This window comes from Artibeus jamaicensis, unplaced genomic scaffold (assembly GCF_021234435.1).
Source record: "Artibeus jamaicensis isolate MK-2021 breed Jamaican fruit bat unplaced genomic scaffold, CSHL_Jam_final contig_419, whole genome shotgun sequence".
Taxonomy (NCBI): domain Eukaryota; kingdom Metazoa; phylum Chordata; class Mammalia; order Chiroptera; family Phyllostomidae; genus Artibeus; species Artibeus jamaicensis.
Genome location: NW_026521824.1, coordinates 1,952,234 through 1,973,624, shown reverse-complemented (window position 1 = coordinate 1,973,624; position 21,391 = coordinate 1,952,234). Strand labels below are relative to the sequence as shown.

The 21,391-nt window shown below is 57.9% G+C and overlaps 1 protein-coding gene across 4 annotated transcripts; it reads right to left on the bottom strand.

Moving 5' to 3' along the window:
- Positions 1–8: 8 nt before the first annotated feature.
- On the bottom strand, positions 9–17,181 carry LLGL1 (LLGL scribble cell polarity complex component 1). 4 transcript variants are annotated; one of them, XM_037163158.2, is made up of 23 exons: positions 16,945–17,180; positions 13,301–13,398; positions 11,201–11,282; positions 10,976–11,130; positions 9,692–9,850; positions 9,450–9,612; positions 9,232–9,367; positions 8,848–8,902; positions 8,533–8,687; positions 8,236–8,459; positions 7,962–8,029; positions 6,830–6,983; positions 6,651–6,755; positions 5,807–6,099; positions 5,319–5,466; positions 4,941–5,094; positions 3,106–3,401; positions 2,346–2,610; positions 2,020–2,134; positions 1,768–1,880; positions 1,448–1,568; positions 1,242–1,321; positions 9–562 (listed from the first exon to the last, which is right to left on the bottom strand). In XM_037163158.2, exons 1-22 carry the CDS (start codon positions 17,023–17,025, stop codon positions 1,243–1,245), a joined length of 3,219 nt encoding a protein of 1,072 aa, XP_037019053.1. In that variant the 5' UTR covers positions 17,026–17,180; the 3' UTR covers positions 9–562; position 1,242. The 4 variants fall into 4 exon arrangements, with proteins under 4 accessions (XP_037019053.1, XP_053521622.1, XP_053521623.1 ...); XM_053665647.1 differs by having other exon boundaries at positions 9,232–9,364; XM_053665648.1 differs by having other exon boundaries at positions 10–562; positions 10,976–11,106.
- Between the last annotated feature and the right edge of the window lie 4,210 nt (positions 17,182–21,391).

The following is a 21,391-nucleotide window of genomic DNA, read 5'->3' as shown; positions in this document are numbered from 1 at the left end:
AAATCAGCATTTTTAGTATTAAAACAGTGGTAGTGTTAAAATGACAGAAAAATCCCCAAGGTACAATCTACAGGGAAGACCCATCTGACACCCCCCACACACACACCTGACAGGCCTGTCTAGGGCGCCCAGGTGGCTCCCAGTCTCACTCACTCACACACATTTCATGTCCAAGCTGGGGGTTGGGGGACATGTTAGCCCGGGAGCAAGTACCAAAATAGTTTTAGAAGTGACTGTCCAGCCTGGCACTGTCCAGTCCAGACATTAGAAAAATATTCTTTGCAAAAAGAAGGGGAAGCAAGGTAGAGTGGGAGGTGGCATGGGCTGTGTGCCCCACCTGTCCTTGCCCTGTGGCACCTGGCCTCCAGGGTACTGCCTATAGAAGGGGCCAGTCCCAGTACACCCCCGAGTTCCAGGACCACACCCTGGTGCTAGGGTGGGTGGGTGTCACTGGAGCCTACAGGTTACCAGGCATAGGTCTATGTGAAGGGCTGGGAAGAGCCAGGAGTCCTGGATACCAGCTCCAAGCAAGGCAGGTGGTGGCCAGGTGGTTCTGGCCTTCCTGGTAAAGGAAGAAAAAGGGTCAGAGAAGGCCAGGGAGCCCAAAAGAGGCTACTCAGGTGCCACCACTCAGCCTCCTCTCCAGGTCAGGCGAAAAGGTCCCACCCATTTGGGATGAGGGCCCCACAGTTCACAGCCTGAGGATGACTGGTCAAGTCTGACCATTGACCATATCCTGCCCATTGTGGCCAGGGTGTCCCCAGCAAGACAGCTGGGGTGTCTGCCTGGTTGTGTGGATAGGGGCCCTAGGTAGCAAATAGGCTGGACAGACTTATGGACCCCAGATCTGGGCATGGAGCCACAGTGAGACTGGAGTGGTGGCCAGGCCCCATTCTCAAGGCTTACCAAGGAGGGCCCAGCCTTGTGCCTGGGTGCTCTCATCTGAAATGAGCTGGCCAAAGCAGCACAAGCCCCAGACTGCCCCACCTCTGTTCGAAATGCCACCTATGACATCTGCAGGCTAATGGGCTGGCTCTTTTTTCCTTAATATCGAATTATAGGGATTGTCTGTGTGGACCCCCCAAGCCTCTGCCAGGCACACCTGGGCAGCAGCCAGGCCTCAAGGAAATGATATCAGTACACGACCTGCTATGATTTCAGGTGTGAAACCAGGGTGGGTGTGGGGGACCGGGGTTGAGGCTAAGAGCCAGGTAGAGCTGGATCCCCCAGACTTGCAGCACCTCATTTTATCAGGATGGCACAGGCTCGAGCCTCATCTTCTACCAGGTTCCTCAGATTCTTCTCAGATTCCTCTGAAGTGCTAGGGAAAAGGGACAGTATCAGGGTCTGGAGCATGGCCCCCTTCTAGATTCTGCACACCCAGCTCGGACAGGAGGTTGCTTTATGGTGGGGGAGGGAGGCTGGGGATCCTGCCCGCCCACCTCACCCCAGGAAATCCTTCACGTCCTCCACTGTGATGTCCCCTATTGTGTCCAGAGTTGTGTCTGCACTGGTGGCTGAGTCGATGGACATAGGTGAGAGTGCAGCCTCAGGCAGCTCAGGGGTGTCTGCAGGGAGGAGATGGTCAGATCTCTGTGAGACCCTGAACACCCTCTGTACCTGGGGATCCAGTCCCAAACCCCTCTCCTGCCCGGCACACCCCACCCCTCCCCAGACTTCTGGCCTTGGCTCAGCTGCTGCCTCTTGCAGAGGCCTGCACTGACATCTGGGCTGATATGTGTCCCATCATCCCAATCAGCCCCTCACCAGCTCCCTGGCTGTGGACAGGATTAGGGCTTCCATCACGGCTCTGCGGCGCCAGGATGATGCCTGGGGTCCCGTTAGCCTGGCTCAGCTTGGGCGACTCTTGGAGACTGTAGCTGCAGAGACAGGGCCGTGGCAGGGTCACAGGCAAGCACCTAAAGGGCCACCCTTGCTCCAGGCACAATAATAGGGGTGTGGGGATGACCTTGGCCTTGGGTGAAGGCCTCCCAAGCCAGGGGCTACCCCTACACACACCTGGCACGGGCAGCACCATGGGACCAGCTGAGGTCCAGAGAGCAGAGTGGCTCTGTGATGTTCCGGGCACTTAGGGAGAAGCGCTCAAACTCCGATGGGGAAATAAGGTAAAAACCTGGGTGGGTGGGAGACAAGGAAAACGGCACTTAGGAGACATGATTCCAACCACAGCCCAAGAGCCAGTCTCTGCCATGCACACACTGCCTGGCCCTCCCCAACCCTGGCCAGTGCTGTGCCCCCCAACCTGGACCACCCCTCTGCTGACACTGCCTGGGAACTCTCCAGGGTCCACCTGGGTCCCTTGCACCTAAAAACCTTTGCCTTACCCTGGCCGTGGCGCGTGAAGACACAGGAGGCGATGCCGCTAATGTCCTCCTTGCGGATACAGGAGTAATGCACCTGGGGGCGCAGGCCCGGCACGGAGAAGATGTGCACGTCCCCCAGGTTGGTGAGGCAGGCCAGGCAGGTCTCAGCATAGTCCTCACAGGCCACACTAGCAAATGTGGCTAGTGCCACCTTGCGCACACGACAGCCCTCGTGGGCTGTCAGCTTGAACTTGGTCTTGGCACTCACCTTGGGTAGTGTAAATACCTGGGAATGCAGGTGGCCAGTGAGCATAGCCTGATCCTACCCATGCCCCCAGCCGCTATTTGGAGCCCAGCCTGTCACACAGGCCTGTGCCCCTAGCCACACTACCACTGCTGCCTGAATCCCCTCCCACCCTGGGCTGCCACCCTCAGACTTGACCTGGGCCTCACTCTGCTCCCAAGAACCTCCCAGGCCCCCTCCTGAGTACCTGGCAAAACCAGGCACACAGCTATAAGGGTTAGACGGCTGGAGTCCCCCCCCACACCATGACTTCCTGCCAGACAGAGCCCTGCGGGTGTTCAAGGGGTCTGGTGTGGACTCGGGGGAGAGTCCTACAGAAATACAGCAAGCTGAGGGAGTCATCAGGGTTTTTCAGGGGCACCTCTACTGGCTGGGTGAGGTCTTGGAGGGAGGTTCTCAGCAGGCAGGGAAGGGGTGGTAGGGGGTCCAGTGTATCTAGGAGGTGGGAGCCTGGAGGAAGTCTCCAGAGCAGCTCACCTTGAATTGCTCCTCAGATGCGATGAGCACTGCATGGCCACCCTGCATGTCTGGTGCCTGTGCCAGGTCCTGAGAGGCCTCGTAGGGCTCGGGCAGTGGGCGGCCACGCCCATCCAGCACGGCAATGGCCACCACAGGTGCGCGATGCATCAGCTGCACCTCCTTACCCAGCACAGCCTCCACCACCCGCTCGGGCCGCTTCTCGCTGCCTGCCACTGCTACTGGCACCTCCAGTGCATAGGCAAACACGGAGCCCGAGTTGGTGCCTGCCCACATGGTGGGTCCATGGTGGGCCGCTGTAGGGCAAGAGGCTGGTGAGGCAGGTGTCTGCCCATTTACCACAGGTTCCTCCCCCCTGCTGACACTCTGAAACCCAGGACTGGTTCTCTTCTGTCCCACTTCTTGTGGTTTTAGGCACCTTCCCTACACTGCTGACCAAAATCAGCTGTGGTGCAGCTCTCCTGAAGAGGCAGAAACAGCCTCTCAGGTATCTCTGCAGGGACAGCAACAGCACTAACTGGACCCTGATCTCTGCAACCCCATTCTACTGCACCCTCAGCTCCATCACAAATCCCCAACTCTTCCATCCCCCACAGCCCATCACCAGTCCTGTCGGTACACTCCACTCGAATAGCTGCCCCAAAGGTGCACCAGGGTTCCGACCACATCCCTGCTTCTTTCAGTGTGTCCTCCGTGTGGCAGTCAGACACGGAGTCCAGCCCTGGGCTGAAATGAACTGAGCTGTCTCACCTACCTCCCCGTGTGAGCTAAACCTCTGGAGAAGACCCTTTAGTGGAGAATCAGAGCTAAAAAGCCAAGAGCCAAGGTGGGCCCAAGCAGTCATGGCTGTGTGCCCTGGGTAAATGGAGGACCTTGGCAACAACCACCAGGGCAGCCAAGCCCCAGCAACAAGTCAATGAGCACCTCACACAGCTGACACCTGATGCTCAGGCAGCTGCGGACTGAGCCCCATGGGCCTTCTCACACAGACTGGGCAGCATGGAATAAGGTACAGGCTCCTAGGGCTGCTACATCCAAACAGTGGGAAAACCCACTGGGTAAAGGACCCTCAACAAACAATACCACAAGGGGGCCCTCCCTCAGACGCAGAGACTAACAGCTGTGAGAGACTAACAGCTGTGAAATACCACGTGTGGACTGCTGGATGGTGACCCAGCAGCAACCGTAAGAAGGCATTTTGAGAGAGCCACCTGTGGGCCAAGTGTGACAAGACTCTCTGATCAGTGTCAGCTCTGAAGGGTGCAATGCAGGCGCTGTGGCTGGAGGTTACATCTGTCACACAAACTGAAGTGCTCCAGCAAGGTAAAGGTAAACAACAGAGTACACAGTGACAGCAGCTCCAGCTGAGGGGGGGGGGAGAGGGTGTGACTATTTATATTGGTGTGTGGTTGAAAGTCTACAAGCTAAAAATCAATGAATGAATTACTGAATAAACCTGACCACCTGGGGTCAAAGCCAACTCCTTAGTAAGGCAGACGGTACCAGCAGCCCCCAGTGCCCTTTCCCTTCACTGCGGGCTGCCTCCCAGCCCACCCAGGGCCCTGGCACTGGCAGATCCCATACTCTCCTCCCCCTTCCATCTTGAGCTTCAGATCTCGAGGTCCTGTTGGCCCACTCACCAGCCCTGCGTCACCAGAAACTGCAGGGGAGCTGTTCTGGTGCAGGGCAGCCTGTTGCCAGTGCAACACACAGGAAGCACCCAGTAATGCTGTCCAACCCCTAGAAGATGCTGCCTCCCCTCCCCCTGCCCCTGCCCATTTCCTGGAGGCCAACTGAAGTCCATTTTCTCCAACCCGTCCCTTCCCTGGGCCTACCATCTCGGAGAAATGTGTCAGCGAAGTAGAGGCAGCGCACTACGCCGGAGAGGCAGTCATCAGCCGAACGCGGCTCAATGCGTCGCTGCACAGGCATCATTTCCACGTCATGGGGGCAGGCCTGTTCTGCCAGGTGCGCATTGGCCTCCTGCAACTGGAGAAGTGCGGGGCTCCTGGACACTGCCTTTTTCCTTCCACACGGCCCAGCACCCCATCACCCTCCCCAGCTCACTCTGATCCATCCAGGGGCTGGGGAATGCTGAGGGGTGGGCAACAGACGGTGAACACACACAGGGCTCCGAATTAGGGCCCAAACCTGGCTCCACTTCTACATTATAGCCTATGGAGATTTTGCCTGCCAGCCTGGCCCCACCTCACCTTGCTGTTGGTATTAGCAGCCCGCTTCTTGCCTGAAACTCGGCTCTTGCGGATGCGCCGGAAAGACTGGCGCAGTGACTTCTTGAGTGACTTCACCCGGGAGAGTGGCCCCTCCATGGCCAGCGAATCATTGGGATGAAGCGTGCACCTGGGGGCAGACAGGCACCAGCTGTGCCATGAAGCAGCCTCCTGGAACAGGCCCTGTGCTCCTGCTGGCCCCAGGGGCATCAAAGGTCCCAGGTCAAAAGTCCAAGACCCTTTCTGCTGCCCTGCCAAGCCAGCAGCTGGTAGGCTTAGAACTCTACCCGCAGCACTTCACATAAAGTCGAAGCTGACAAATGCAACAGAGCCACCTTCATCACACCCAGTCTTACGGGGAACACTGAGGCCTAGGCGGCAGAGGGCATATACCAGAAGTCCCACAGGAGGCAGGCGCTGGGTGGAAGCGCAGCCCCCACCTTGCCTGGCTACAGCCCGCCCCTACACACCTGGCCAGCACAGGGCTCTTGCACTGGTAGTCAAAGAGGCCAAAGCCATGACTGGTGCCAAAGGCCACGAGGCTCCACTCTGTGTGCAGCGTGACCGCAGTGACGGCGGCAGGCGGCAGGCACTGAACGAGCACTCGGGGCTGGAAGCCAGCAGGCCAGGGCAGGGGCCCTGTGCGTGGGCTCAGCCGCTCATGCCCCTTCCATGTGAAGCCTTCTCGGTCCTGGAGGAGGTCCACGCTGGCCATACTGACTGCCTGCTCCAACGGCACATCACTGAGCTCCAGCACCAGCACCTGAGCCCACAGCCAGGCAGGAGAGAGGTCAGCATAGAGGATGGGGCCGCCCGTGCCCCACCTGAGCCTGCAAAGCCACTGCCAGGGACGCCCCAGAATTGTCTCCAGTTTATCCACTGAGTAAGTACTTACCGAATGCCTACTATATACTAGAACCTGCGCTGAGGAACCCAGTGGTGACCAAGACTCACGGGCCTCTGTCTGCTAGAACAAAGTACTCCCCTGCCACACCGTCTCCCACTTAGAGTAAGCACACACAAAGCACCTTCTGTACACTCTCCAAGTGCTGGAGGAGCAGCACTGACCCAGGCCCGCTGGCCCCTGCCTTCCCAGGGCTCATCTAATACCTGTGCTGCTCCAGTCCTGGCCCTAACAACAGGCCCACCTCCTTGCTGGCCTCACCCAAGCCAGCCCAACCTGGGACCCCATTCCTACCTCTGGGCTTTTGCCCATGCCTGTCCCCCTCCCACTTCACCAGACCCTCCAGTTCAGTCCCACCTTTTCCAAAAACCCCTCCAAAAACCCCAACCCTGGGAACATCCCAGGTTTACCTGGCCCGCAGTGCCAGCCACCACCATCTGAGCTGTGTACTTGCAAAGTGCCACCTTCTGCACCCCTAGCCGAGGATCATCACTGTAGGGGTCAAAGCAGCCCACCTGGGGAGTGGGATGGAGGGATGACACAGGGCAGAGCCAGGACCGGGCTCCTCGGGGGAGGGGGAGGGGCCCACCTTGCGGAAGGGTGGCCAGTCATCCTCAGTAGCCTGGGCCAGACTGTCAGCGTGCTCACAGTCTGTCTGGAAGAGGCCAGCTGTGCTCAGCTTGTAGAGTGGTTGCAGTGCCACACCAGAGGCGTCCCAGAACCGCACAGTGCCATCCTCGTGGCTGCAAGGGGTAAGACATCAAGCCCACACCAGAACCCTGCACATTCCTCCATCCATTCATCCAGTGACCACTCACTGAGCACCTACTGCATAAGCCAGACACTGACCGAACTACTGTATATGGCAAATAGGAAGCACTTACGGACTAGGGCAATGACATACTTAGCACCTACTGTATGCCAGGCCACATGAACACGGGCCTGTCAAACAGAGTGAGAGGTGGGGAAACACTCACCAGTGCGATGAACAGGAAATGGAAAAGAGGGTAACCCAAGGAACAAAAGACTAAGAGGTTCTGCACCCACTAGGCCATCTATAAAAGGTGGTCAGGAGTTAGCCAGTCACAGAACAGGGATCAGCTGGGGCACGAGGCCGCAGAAGGGGAGGAAGGGAAGAGAGGCAGGTCCATCTGGGGTGCTGACTCAGATGAAAAGCCAGGCATAAGAAGTGTGAGTCTGTGGGGCTGCAGGCTGGATGGGAAGCCTCCAGCAGCCCTGAAGGCCATGGCAACATTTTTAAGCAGGAGAGTGGGAGTAGAGCCAGAGGCTCCAAGATTCTAGCACAAGCAAGCAGCAGGGGCAGGGCAGGAAGTGAGGGCCTGAGTCATTGGGCACGTCAGCACCCGCCAAGCCCAGGCCCTCCAGCACCTGCCCTGGGCAGCTCTGCATGGGCCAGCCCAGATTTTCCAGTCCTAGGGCAGGCTGGGTGAGTGGAGCTCAGTTCCAGGCCAAAAGGCAGGACAGGGAGTGGCTTAAACCAGGGTCGAGTGAAGCTACAAGCCCAACCCACCCTACTACAGGGGTCAACCAGGTCCTCTCAGGGACCAGGCCTGAGTCACTGAGCAGGCCAGCACCCACCTGGCCCAGGCTGATCTCTCCTGCACCTGTGCGGGCTGCACCAGGCCCCACTCGCCCACGCACACACGCACACATACATGTCACGACTATGCTTAGCCATGGGACTCATAGGTCCACCCTACCCAGTGAGCAGCAGCCCTCGCTGAGACGGCTCCTGGGCCAGGCTCCGGCCCCCGGTGATGGGCCAGCTCTGGGGGAGGAGGTGGAGATGTCAGCAGAAGCTCAGCACACACGTCTTTTCCCTCTCACCCTGGACCTGGCATCAAGGACCCCAACTGCTTCTGAGTCTCCAGTGCACAAATGCCACATTCCCAGGGCCTGTGTCTGGGAAGCGCCCTTCACAGGGAACACCTGCCCTCCCCAAGGCACTACCCTGCAAGGTGCCCAGGTACACACCAAGGCACTGGAGGCAGGCTGGGGGCTCTGCTGCTTGCCAGCGCTCACAATGCGGGCCCACAGCTTGGCAGGAACATTGGCGACGTGGGCCGAGCAGGTGATAGCAGAAGAGTGCAGGGGGGCCAGGTATGGGGCAGGCACAACAGGCCAGCCAGGCACTTGCAGGTCTAGCACCACCAGCTCCTCTTCAAGCAGCACAGCCAGAGCCTGGGGCTCATCGAACTCTGCAGGACAGGGGCAGGGTGAGGAGCACGGCCACAGGCAGTGCCCGGTACAGGGTTGGGGAAGTCAACACACCGTCCTCAGGTCGCGTGCTGTGCACCGTGAAGAAGTCAATGATGCGGGAGGTGAAATCCAGTGTCACCAGTGTCTCAGCCCGGAGCACACTGACACAGTGGCGATCACCATAGCTGGCACGAGGCATGCCACCACTGAAGATGATAAAGTGGCCCCTATACAGGGACCAGGGAGCATGTGAGTCACCTGGGCCTGGAGCACACACCTGCACACCCCAGAGAGAGATCACAGGACATCCCTATACCCCCAGACCCATCCTCTGCTCCCAGCCAGACATAGCCCCTGACCCGCGCCTGAGCCCAGCTCCCCACCTACCCAGATTCACAGCTTCGCCACAGAATCTTATTGATGGCTTTGCAAGGGAAGGGTCCTGGAGAAATGGGATAGTGTCAGGCTCATTTGCTTGCCAGGACCCAAAGAGCTGATGGTCAAATTTCTCACCCCTTCTCTCATCTTGCCCACATCACTCCCCACCTCAGAGATGCTTCCTGCCTCCCCAAGAAAAAGAGTGCTGCCCCAACCACACACCCCCTAGGGCAGGTCCCACATTTGCAGATTTGGCCTGGCTCTGCCACCCTCCCCAACTCCTCTTGGATGCCCCCACTAAAGCCAGGAAGCCGTTAGGTGCCTATGCTTGGGGTTACCTGTCAAAACCTACACTCGGGCAACAGGGCCACCCTCACCCTGGTCAGCACTCACCGTAGGGCATGGTGGCTACCATAGGCTGCATCACTGGGGAGGTGCCAGTGTCTGCAGACCAGACAGCGTAGCTGCCGTCGCTGTGCGAGCTGACCAGCGTGCTGCCACTGCGCTCCCAGCACAGGCTCTCCAGCTGCTGTGGGGCAGGGCAGACAGGCATGAGCAAGGCAGCCAGGAGCAGCAGGCCCGGGCTATGGACTCTGGCCTCCCACACACACCTGGTTCCCTAGGAAGATGCAGTCTGCACACTGTGCGGCCTGGTTCCAAATGACCAGCAGGCCCCGGCTGTAGCCAATGAGGATCTTGGTGGGGTCCCGCAGGTGTCCCTGCAGGGACTCCACAGGGCCCAGTGCCTTCCCACACCGGTAGTCATCTGGCAAACTGCAGAGGGAGCACAGGTGAGCCAGCAGGAGCACTGCCCAGGCACAGGATGGGTGTGGGAAGTCTGCCTGCCTCTCACCTTCGAAGAACCTCATCAGGGCCCAGGGTTTGACCCTCGATCAGCATCAGGGTGGAAATATCCAGGAAGAAGACACTGCCACCTTCAGTGCCCAGAGCTGCCATGTTGCCAGCAGCCACCAGTAGCACCACTGTGATGTGGGCAAGGGTGGGCGGGCCACTGTGAGAGACAAGGGGAGGTGTGTGAGGAGGTGGGCCCATCCACCTGCTGAGGAGGATGCAGAGGGTGCTGATGAGCTGCTGGTAGCTCATTACGGCCCCTCTGTACTCACTGGACCCTGACTATCCAGTAGGCTGGCGAAGGCAACAGTAGTGGCATTATAATTAACTTGCTCAATTATTCATCAGGATGTCAGTGGGGAGAGGAATAAATATAGGTTCCTCAGGTCTCGGAGATGGGCTCCCAAGCTCCTCCCACCAACCAGGAGGAAAAGGCAGGAACCAGGCTACTACCCAGGCCAGGCCCAGGAGGCCAAGGACATACGACTCTCCTGAGCCCTGCCCAAGAACCCCACCAGCCCTCTGGGGGTCTCCCTAACTTTTTAGGGGATCCCCAGATCACCCCTGCCTGCAAAGGCTGGGAGACCCAGTCATCCACCCTTGGGCAAGGGATGGATGGGGCTGTCATCCAGCCCTCAGCAGCAGCAACACAAGCCTATCTCACTGAGCTGGGGACAAGCATTCTGCAGCATGAAGGACTCACCCACTCTGGCCATCTCAGCCAGAGCCAGTGGGGCCAGGGACCGGGATGCCCCTTACACTCCTGCCAGAGATCCAGAACACTCCCTTGTCCCCTGGACCATCCTGTCAGCACCTCACACAGCACAGCATGGCAGGAACCCCCTTACATCCAAACTTGCCCTTTCACTGTGCATACTATAGCCAGTCGCCCCACGCCCAGCTAGAGACACCAAGGGATCCTTGCTGATGTCAGCTCAGCTTAGCCCTGCCCTGGACACCTCCACCACTACAGAAAGTGCAGGCCTGCCCACCAGGCGTGAGAAGCCTGGGACACAACACACAACCTCCCGTCCTGCACCTGCTTGTGTTCCAGTGCTTATGCAACACAAACCCCGCCTGCTCACCTCAGGCTCAGCTGGACCTCCCCTTCTAACACTCACCAAGTCCACACAGCACATCTCACTGAAAAGGGGTCCAAACGCTGCTTTCTGGGACCCAGGCCCACCACCCTGAACCCCAGCCCCCAAAGCAGCTTCCCATCCTCCCACCATGCCTTTGCAAAGCTACATGGGAGCAGCCGGACAGTGGCCAAGTCCCCCAGTACCTGGCACCATCAAAGCCCAGCCGACTGGGCAGCTGAAAGCTGAGCGCTTCCTCCAGGTGGGCACAGCCATTCTGGTGGACAATCTCCCAGAGATGCAGGCTGCTGTCATCCAGCAGGGTCAGGAGGCGGCCCTGGTGGGTGAGCAGAGACCAGGACTGGGCTGGTGGGATGGAGAGGGGGAACCTGGGGCCTCAAAAGAGCCAAACAGTGGCGGCAGAGGCTTACCTGGCCAGGCAGGAAGTGCATCTGGGTGACTGTGGCCATGTCTCGGTGTAAGCCCGTAAATTCCACACCAGGTGCACCATAGCTGAGGGTGGGTCAAGGGTAGAAGCAGCAGATACAGGCTGAGATGCTCAAGCCTCCTCCTTCTCCAGGACCATTCTGACAGGTCCCAGCCAGGCCTGCCTATCAGGGAGCCCTCCGAGTTCAGATGGGTCCCCCTCCCTAAAGAAACACTGTTCAGCACCCCCAAGTTATCCTCAAGCTCAGAATGCAGGCTCCAATTGGTTCCTGTAAGTCATGCTGTGGCATGACCCTCACTTCGTCATCTTTAAAATGAGACAGGGACTCCCACCTCACAGGGCTGACACAGGGCAAGTGAGACTAAAACACACTCAGCACACATGGCTCAGTTCTGGTGCCCATCTGGGGCTCCACCCTGCACCAGCTTCATGTGTGCCTGTGCACAAGAGCCGGCCCCACGGGCATGTTGCACAGGCGGAGAGGCCTGGCCAGGACCTGGCAAGGGAAGCCATAGACAGAGGGGAGCCCAGGCCGCCACTGTGCACAGCTCCAGGCCCAACACCAGCCATGGGAAGGAAACCAGCCTCCCCAGCAGTCCCACCAAGAGAGAGGAGAGGCCGAGGCCTGTGCGTTTCACAAACTAGCAAGCATAGGCTTAGAGAGGATGGGTGACCTGCCTCAAGTGCCTGGCATCAGTATCAGAGTCCCAGCAATTCCAGGTTTGACAGTGGACAGCCAGGGCCTAGGGAGCCCTGGAGATGGGGTAAGGGAGGGGTCAGCAGTGTTGCCTAGGGACAAAGCAGGAGCCAAGCCATTGCTTGGAGCTGGAGTTGGGATGCCCTGCAGGAGCTGGGAGAACACAGAACAGGACAAAACAGGGGGCAGGAGTGCTGGGTAGGAACCAAAGTCACCAAGGAGATGGGGGAGGGGCAGCTTTTGTCTAAGGCCTTCTCAAGCTTCAGTTTCCCAGCCTAGGGGTGGTTTGGGGGGAGGAGGGAGGGGCCAAGGGAGAGCTCTGGCCTCCACTGAGGCTCTCCTAGTCTGTACAACAGTTCTTTGTAAGCCGGAGGAGCCAGTGCCCGGGAAAGACCAGGACAGCAGGAAGGCCAGCTCAAGAGGCTAACAGAGCCTTACGGGACAGGGCAGTACGAGATACCAACTACAGCAACACAACACGTGTGTGAGACAGGACAGCACCTCCAGGAGTGGGAGCAGCAGGCCATGAAGGAGGTGGCCCTGGTGTGGTCTTGTGGTTGTGGTCAGTGGGGGGAGGGAGTGTCCAGCCAGCCCAGCCATACCCTCTGCACTTCCCTAGCGCAGGAAAGCTCACCGACTGCAGGCCCCGATGCCCACCCCTTCCCTCCCCTCTGCTTTACAGGCATTTACTCATTTTGTGCCATCTGATAACCCTGATGAGGACAGCGACGACCCAGAGGGTCATGTGGGGAGGGGTGGAGGCAGGCACCCTACACCAAGTAGCCACCAGACGCTCTGCACCTCGGTTCCCCTGAGTGGCAGGGGGCTCGCTGCGGGCAGTGGAGGTGGGATGCTCCACACCAGGCAGGAAGGCGTTCAGCTGTCTGCCTGCCCCACCCCACCTCAGGCTTCCAGAGAAAATGCCGCTTTGTGCAGCACACACGGCCCATTGTGCAACCGCCAGCATCCAGGTGGGGCCTGAGCTGTACTCTCCATGCTGAGCCTGGCACTGCCCCCAGCCCCTTGGCTGAACACATGTACCTCACATTCATACACATATGTGTGCCCGGTCACCAGGGAAAGGCCCACCGTATGACCCTGGTGCATCCACCAACCTTGACAGGTCCCGAGACTGACCAGCACCCTGCCCTGGCCACCCTGTTGGCTGAAGTGCAGCAAGGGACAGCTGTGACCACTGTAAGCTCAGCCCCACTCCATGATCTCTGTGAGGAGGTATCTTAGGGCAGAAGCTGCACCAGCTCCCACCAGGATCCAGACACTTGTGCATGGCTTCGCAGGCTGGGCCCTACCCAAGGAGCTCAGCACACAGGAAGGTGCAAGAAGGCAGTCCTCACAGTCCCCAAGGATGCGTTCCGCAAAGGATACATCTTGACGGCCCCAGACCTGGTGCCAATGGCCATGATGCGAAGCTCAGGATCGAAGGCCAGGGCGCTGGGCTGGTTGGGGAAGCCATGTTCCACAGTCTGTGAGAAAGGGGAGGGCACTTGCACAAGCACGGCTGCTCCCGGCCCACCCTGAGGCCCACCCCAAGGCAGCCTTCAGGCTCTGCTGCTGCTATACATTGGGACTCAAGCTGGGTCCACCTGTGTTCCGTGTCCTTAACTGTGAAATGGACAATCTCACCTCCAGTTGGTACAGAAGGGTCTGAGCCCCTAGGCCCAGCAGAGACCCAGGCCAAGTCCCCATCCCTCTCAGCACCCGTGTTCATCCCACTGTGTGCAGGGTTCTAGCACAGAAAGGGAGAACAAGGTTCAGAAGTGGACCTCACCTGCCCCAAGGGACGCTCTGCACCCCAGTCCTAGAAGTCGACTGAGGCTTGGTGAGGCGCCAAGCTATCCAGTGTGCCCTGCGAGGTTGGTGGCATTCCCCACACAGGTTCCCACATAGAAGTCAGACACCAACACTCAATACTCTTCCATGCAGAGGATCTTGACACCCACTCCCCTCAAGAGGTACCCCTCACCTCAACCCATAGTCACACAGGGAGACAGAGGGCCAGAGGAGCTTCCTGCCCAGTCCCTGAAGGCGTCACCCACCTCCCAGACTTGGGTTCCCCTGATGGAAATTGAATGACATGATTCTTTTCCCCCATTGGGGGTGAGGATGGCGTGAAGGAGTCCATGTGCTGGTGGTATTAATGGGTTGGCTGCCACCTGGACCTCTGCTCCTGGCAGGGCCAGTCCTGGTACAGACTGCTCCAGCCCCACCAGCCCAGCCTGGGCTTTCCTCCATTGCCCACCCACCCAAAAAGTTCATACACTCCCAAGGCTTAGCTGGGAAGCCCCGCCCTGGGAAGCCTACACCCCACATCCTCAACACCAATGTGGTAAACCACCGGTACACCTCAGGTACCTCTTGACCACTGCCTCAGCAGGGACACATGTTTTGTAATGTGTCCCCATCCTGTCGCCCAGCCTCCCTCCTGCCTCGGCCCATCCAGGCAGGGACTGAGCCCCCTGGACAGCTGGCTTGGCCTTAGGAGAGTCACAGCTCTCTTCAAGTCTCAGTTTTCCATCTGGGTACCGGGGGCAGTGAGTCCACCAGAAGACACAGCTGCTCATTTGGCTGAGAGTGGGAGGGGCCTCCCTGTCCCACCCGTACTGCCATGCCAATGCTGGGCCTGACCGGGTATGGCCAGACCCTCCTCTGCTCAGGAACCTGTCCCCATCCCCTGGGGCTCCCAGCTAACTCTGAGTCAAAGCCGAGTTCTCACATCTGGCCTCCTCCTACTCTCTCCCCAGCTCACTTGACTCCAGGCCCACTGCATTTTCATCTCCAATCTACTGGGCAGGTTCCTGCCTCAAGGCCCTTTGTTGCTACTACCCCTCTGCCTGGAATGCACCTCACCAGTGCTCCCCAGGGCGGGCTTCTGCCCATCACTCGGGTCTCAGTTTAGGAGTCAGCTCCTACGAGAGCCCCCAAGCCACCCTGGCCACAGCAGCCATCCCTGTCCACGGGCTCCAGGCCCTCACCCTACTTAATTTTATCCACAGCACTGGCCACCACCCAAACTGCTGCATATTTTACTCTTTTGTTTACTTTTCACTGTCTCCCTCACTAAGACATCAGCCCAAGTGATGTGTTTGTCCCTCTTGGTCACTGCAGTGTTCCAAGCACCTACAAGAACTCATGCACGGGAGGTGCTCAGTATTTGCTGACATGGGGCACACATCTTGCAGGCAACATGAAGATGGGGCTAGGGTGTGGGCCCAAGACTAAGTCCAAAGTTCATGTTCGCCCCTGACCCCTCCTCCCACCTGCACTAGAGAAACTAGGATCTATTCTTTCTCTCTCTCTTTTTAAATATTATTTTGGGATCTAGTCACTAGTGACCACCTACCACCCTCTCTGGTGAGCAAGACCCTTGCCCAAGACCACCCCCCTCCCATCATTGTTGCCCATACAGAATGGAGCCTCACTCTCCTTAATGGGGAGCCCTCACCTTCTGCCAAACTACGGCCAGCCAAGGGGCGCTGAGCCTCAGTCCCTCCCCACCATCTGTTGCAGGCCCCCACTTCACACCCCAACTCACTGGCTGAGAAAATGACACCTTAGCCCAGTGCCTGCCCCCACCACCCTTCTCTCACCTCATAGGGCTCATCCTCTTAGCCACCAGCACAGGAAGGGAGCCATCTGGAAGCCCCTTTCCTCCAGGCTCTGCAGGCTTCTGGTAGGTTCTTGGCAACTAAATCTGAGGGTCCTGGCAGCATCCCCCACCACCTCAAAAATCTAGCCTGCCCCAAGAAATGTCCTGGTGCCTCAGCCACTCCAGGCCCAGCCATCCCAGAGCCTTCTCCTAGACGAGTCTCCTCTTGGAACACAGCTGCCCCTCGAAACTAAAGTCAAATCCTTACCAATAAGGGGAAGCAAGGACAAAGTGACCCAACTCCATCTGTGACTTAGGGCAAGTCACCACCCCATCTCAACCTCAATTTTCTAACCTGTGTGATGGGGCCAACAACTCAGATCCCCATGAGGAGGGAGGCACTGTGCAATCCGAGGGCTTTGAGGCTAGACCTGACACCCTGGGAGTAGGTACCAAGGGGCACACTGGGGACTCTACCTACCACACTTCAGTGCAGAGGGGGCGGTGACTGAGGGCAGCCCTTTTCCCACCACTGCTCTAGGAAATAGGAAAGAAAGGAGAGGCAGTGCTCCAACCACACCTCTGTCTAGGCTGCAGGGCCCAAGTGACACAGGAAGCTAGAGTCCACAGCAGGGAGGAAAGTGTCTGCATTTCAAGGGAAACTGAGGCACCTGATGTGCTGCTGGGTACACAGCTAGGCATTTCCCCTGGAGCCCACCCCAGAGCAGAGCAGGGCAGGGCAGAGCAGAGCAAGACAGACTCTAAAGCCCTGGAAGAGGGAAGAAAGGAACCTGGAAGGGATTTCCCAGTTCCACCCCGCAACATCTGCCTCCTCTCCTCACTCCTCTCTCCCAATCTGATTGTGAAAGCAAAACAAACCCCAGCCCTGGGCTGCCCCAAGGGTTGACAGGGATGTGCAGGAGCCCCCAAAGAGGAATAAAAAGATAGTAAGAAACAGAGTGAGAATTCCAGAGACCCAAACAGAGACACACAGAGTCAGAAAGACTGAGATGCAAAGACAGAAAGAGAAATAGAGAGACAGAGAGATGAAAAAAACAAAAAACAGAGAGGAGATACGCAGGGACAGAGGCAGGGACGACCCCTCCCCAGACATACGGCCAAAGACTGAGAACAGAGAGGCGGCCACAGTGAGAGAGAGGGGCAGAGACACAGAGACCTGCAGAGACAGGGCCGGTGAGGCCCACAGACACCCGGAGAAGCAGACCCGGAAAGTCAGTGAGAGACCCAGAGATCGGTGCAGGGGCGGAGGCGCGAGGTGAGGCTCACCGAGAAGCGCCCTGGCCCTGCGCCGCGCTCCAGCCGGGCGCTCCCTCCCCTCGGACCCTACGTGGCTCCAACCCCGGGCTCCCGGCCCCGGCCCAGACCCTCCCGCCCAGCCCCAGCCGGGCCGCCACCGCCGCACCTTGTTGAAAGCAAAGAGCTCCTGCTTGAGCTTTTCGCGCTGCGGGTCAGCGCCCTGCCGCCGGAACCGAAACTTCATCATCTTGGGTTTAATTGCGGGCGCCGCGCCCACCGCCGCCACCACCACCGGTGCCTCCCGCAGGATGCGCCGCACGGCCCCGCTGGTCCAGAAGCGCAGGAGGGGCGCCAAGAGGTGCGCCAGGCGGCCCGGCTCGGGCGTGAGGGGCGGAGCCTCCACGGGATGGTGGGCACGGAGCGCGACTGACGCACCACCCGGCCAATAGGCACGCCTTCAAGGCATCAGCCCCGCCCCTGCAGGCCTTACAGTGTGGAAAGACAGGGCCCCGACGGTTCTCCAGCCTCTCGAAGGGTCGTCTGCTGAGCTTGCGCAGTGGCGCAGCGCCTGCCGGGTCTTGTAGTCCGCGAGCTAAGGTTCCACCGTGGGCGGTAAGGGGCGGGCGAGCTTTGGAAGGCGCTGGTGTGTGCTGCCTAACCTGGATGGATGCCTTTCCCCTCATCCAACCAGCGAGAGACGTGCTTGCTCAGGTAATTAGGCAGCCCTAGAAGAGTTCTGACTGGTGCAACTCCCTCCGCCTCAGTTTCCTCATCCTTGCCACTGGCCCAGTGTTTGTTTCCGGGGACACCACTTTGTTCTCCAGTGTGCCAGAACGCCTCCCACCGACGTGCTTGTTGCCCCAGCTGTGTGATCAAGATGAAATGAATTAGGGAGGCCCTCAGCCCACAGCCCTTGGGGAACTCCTACACATCCCTCAGGACCTGACGCAAAAGGCTCTACGCGACAGTACAAGGGGTTCTTAGGAGTTCCACCAGCCAAAAACAGGAACAGAGACCCAGCAGAGTGGCTCTTCCTCAGGAGGACACAGTCGGGAAGGTTCTGAGATTGGATGAGGGCTTTTCTAAGATGGGAAAGGGCCTCCCCTGCCCGGAACAGTGTAAAAACACGGCTGTGCCTGCCTCCACTCTCCGGGGGGACAATGGACTTGTCCCCACCCACCTTCCAGCGGATGGACAATGACCTCGAGGCTGAACTTTTTTTTCCAGGCTGAAGATAGGCAGCCCTAGGCTAAGAAGGGCTGGGCAGGTTCCAGGTGTCAGAAGCGTAGGTGGGGGCCGATGCACCAGGTCCTAACCCCAGCAGTTGTGTCAAAGGAAGCAGCCTGACTGCTGACCCAGGTGGGCAACTGCCAAGCAACAGGGGCCTTGCTTCCCCCCCCCCCCCGCCACCCATGACAGCCTTACTCAGCGCCTCCCTGACCTGGGGGGCTGGATCTGGTAGAGGGGTGGGGCATGGAGCAGTATGGTCAGAAGGGGGAACATGTGGAGAACAAAGCTTGAGTGCCTCATATGTGGCATGCACTTATTCAAAATGCTTCCCTCATTTCAACTGATGTAATGCTCTCAACAGTTCTGTAAGGGAGGCGTCAGTGTTACCTCAGTTTTACAGATGAGTATGCTGAGACAGATGGTTAAGGCAAGAGGGTTGTTGGCTTCAGCCCTGGGCAGAGCTGGCTGGACTGAGGGGTCAGCCCCATTCGCCCACCACTCATCCCACACTCAGCACAGGTAACTCAGGCCTGGGTTCTGGGCCCTGCCCTGCCATCCATCCACTGACAAGACCTGAGGTCCAGGTGCCTCTTCCACAAAACGAGGGCGGGGAAGTGATAGGACTCTCTCTATTCATTGGTATCCCAACTTCACAATTTAGAAGCTATAAAAATGCGGATAATACTAGTGCCTACCTCAAAGGGCCGTTGTGAAGACAAAATGAATTAGTATTTGTAAAGCCCTTGGATTGTGCCAGGCAGACAGGAAGAGCCATGTGAGTGTTAGCTGTCATTAGAGTTCTTACTAATAGCTACTTGAGCTCTTCTCTGTCACCCTGGACAAGTCTCTGCCCTTCCTCAGTCTCCATTCTTTGAGATGGGACTTAGTCAGCAGGTAATAAGCATCCCCACTCAGCTCACAATCTGGGGGGCGGGACAGAGCTGAGCAGGGACCACAGCCACCATGAGTTCACTGTGCTGTGATGGGGGCTCACAGAAGCCCAGCAGAAGCATGTGATCCAGGGAAGGTGGCTTGAAACAGGTAGAGGGATAGAGAAGGGTCTGCTGGCAAGTAGGGGTTCTTGAAGTGTCAGAATCCCCCCACACTTGTTAACAATACAGACTCCACGTCCACCAAATGTGAATTTGGTGTGGGATCCCAGGATCTGAGTTTTCAGTCAGGCCTTTCCCAAGTGACTCTGAGGCCCAACCAGCCCCCTACAGTCAGGTTGATATACAGCCCCGCTACAGTCAGCTGGTATACTGAGGTACAAATGGGTAAATTGAGACCTGTAGAGATGGGCCCAGCCAGCCCACACAGCCAGGCAGAGTGCAGGAATGGCCCCTGGGAGGGGACCATCCTCCAGTCTGGGGTCTGGAGCACTGACTGTCTTCTTTCCCCTTGAGCTGGAGCAGCCCAGGCCTGGGATTAGCAGGGCAGCCCAAGGGGACAAAGCCAGGCTGCCAGGCCAGGTCTGCTCATTGCTTGAGGGAGGAATTGGAAGCTCAGGGGAGCCCAAGCAAGGGTGTGAGCATGGAGTTGTCCGTGAACTTAGGCACCCTACACCTGTCCTGGGGGTGGAGGAGGAGGCTGCCTGGGTCAGCAGCACTGGAAGGGAAGCTGCTCCCTTCTGCAAACTCAGGTCAACCTCAGGCTAGCGAGGACCTGCCGCATTCGGATGTTTCCTGTATGAGGTGACCTCTCTTTCCCTTGTTCCTCCTAGGCCACCCCAGGACCCTGTCCCAGTCTGAGGTGGGAATGAGGTCTGAATTCAAATCCTAAGCCATCCAACCTTCCTAGCTGGGTGACCCCAGGTAAGCCACTTGCCCACCTTTGGCCTCAGTTTCCTCATCTGTAAAATGTCGGGATGATTCAGGACAGGAGTTGAGCACAGGGCTGAGCAGGCTCTGTACCTGGCAAGCCAGTTCTTTTGAGGACTCTCACCCCAGGACATGCTGGCATTCTTCAGGCGCATCAAACAAGCATCTGCCTAAAGACCTTTGCACTTGCTCTTTCCCTTGCCTGGAATGCTTGGGTTCACTTAGTGAAATCTCTCACTTCATATTGGTCATGACTTAAATGACACTTGCGACTGTAAGCCTCCTTGACCTGTTCCCCCCATTCTGGGTGCCCTCCCCTGCCTGGTTCTCGCCCTCTTGTCACCCACCTGACGTCTATATTGCATGTCTTCCCAGCTTAAGAATGTGCTTCTTAAGAGCTAGATTTTTTATGCTGTTCATTGCTGTGTCCCCCCACACAGAACAGTGCCTGGCATTCAGTATGTACTCAACACAATTCAAAAATATGTATGTAAGTCAGAAAAAGATCTGAAACAAATATGACAAAATGTTAATGTGTATAGGTAGTGGGTGCTTCTGTTACTTTAAGTATTTTTCACTGCGTTTGAAATATTTCATTAAAAAATAAAACAATAATCCATGCTATTTAGGAGTCAAGTCCACAGGAAGTGGTGATTGATGGGATGGGGGGCTGGTGGGTGAGAAGAGTGTCCTGGAGATGGGCTGGCATGCATCAAAGGTGTCTAGAGATAAATGCTGTATCTGTCATTTCTCTCTTTGAATGTTTGCAACAACAGCTCTGGAGGTAGAAACAAGGACAATCCCACTTTACAGACAGGAAGTGGAAGATAAGGGTACAGAAGTGACTTGCCCAAGGTCATTGGCAGAGGGAAGGAGGGGAGAAGGGATGACAAGGGGGAAAGTCCCACATGGAGGCCAATTTGGGGCAGCGAGGAACAGGAGAGCCAGGTGGAGGGGAGAGCACCCTCCCCCCAGGAGCTGGCCCAGGTTCCAGCTGAGGCCATAGCTTTCCTCTTGCCCAAACCACATAAGCAGTCTCTGCTTGGTGGCTCCCCGCAGGGGCCTGGCAGGCAGTGGGTTCCTGGCATGGAGTCTAGGCTGGAGGTGGGGAAGGTGGGGCCTGGGCTGGAAGGAGAAGAGGGAAAAAAGCAAGCAGAGTTGAAGACGGACCAGGAGGACCCTGGGGAGCCTGAGCGGGGAGGGGTGGGCTGTGGTCCCCTCATCCTGTGCAGTGCGCTAGGTGAAGGTGGCTCTAAGGGTGCTCTTTAGGGCCCAGGTAGGGGAGGTAGTAGTGGATCTGGGTTGCTCAACCAACAGAGGATGAATAGTGTATTGGGCATCAGTGAAAGAAAAGCCCAAGAGGCAGGGGAATGTTGAGCAGACCCAGCCTGTCCTCATTTTATAAGTAAGGAAACAGGTTCAGAAAGAAGTGACCTACCCAAGGTCACATGGGGGTAACAGCATGGGTACCTGGACCTCCAGCGTACTGTGCCCTCCTTGGCTGCAGGGGTCTCACCCCTGAAACTCGCAGAGCCAGGGCATTGTGATGTGCTGTCCTTGGCT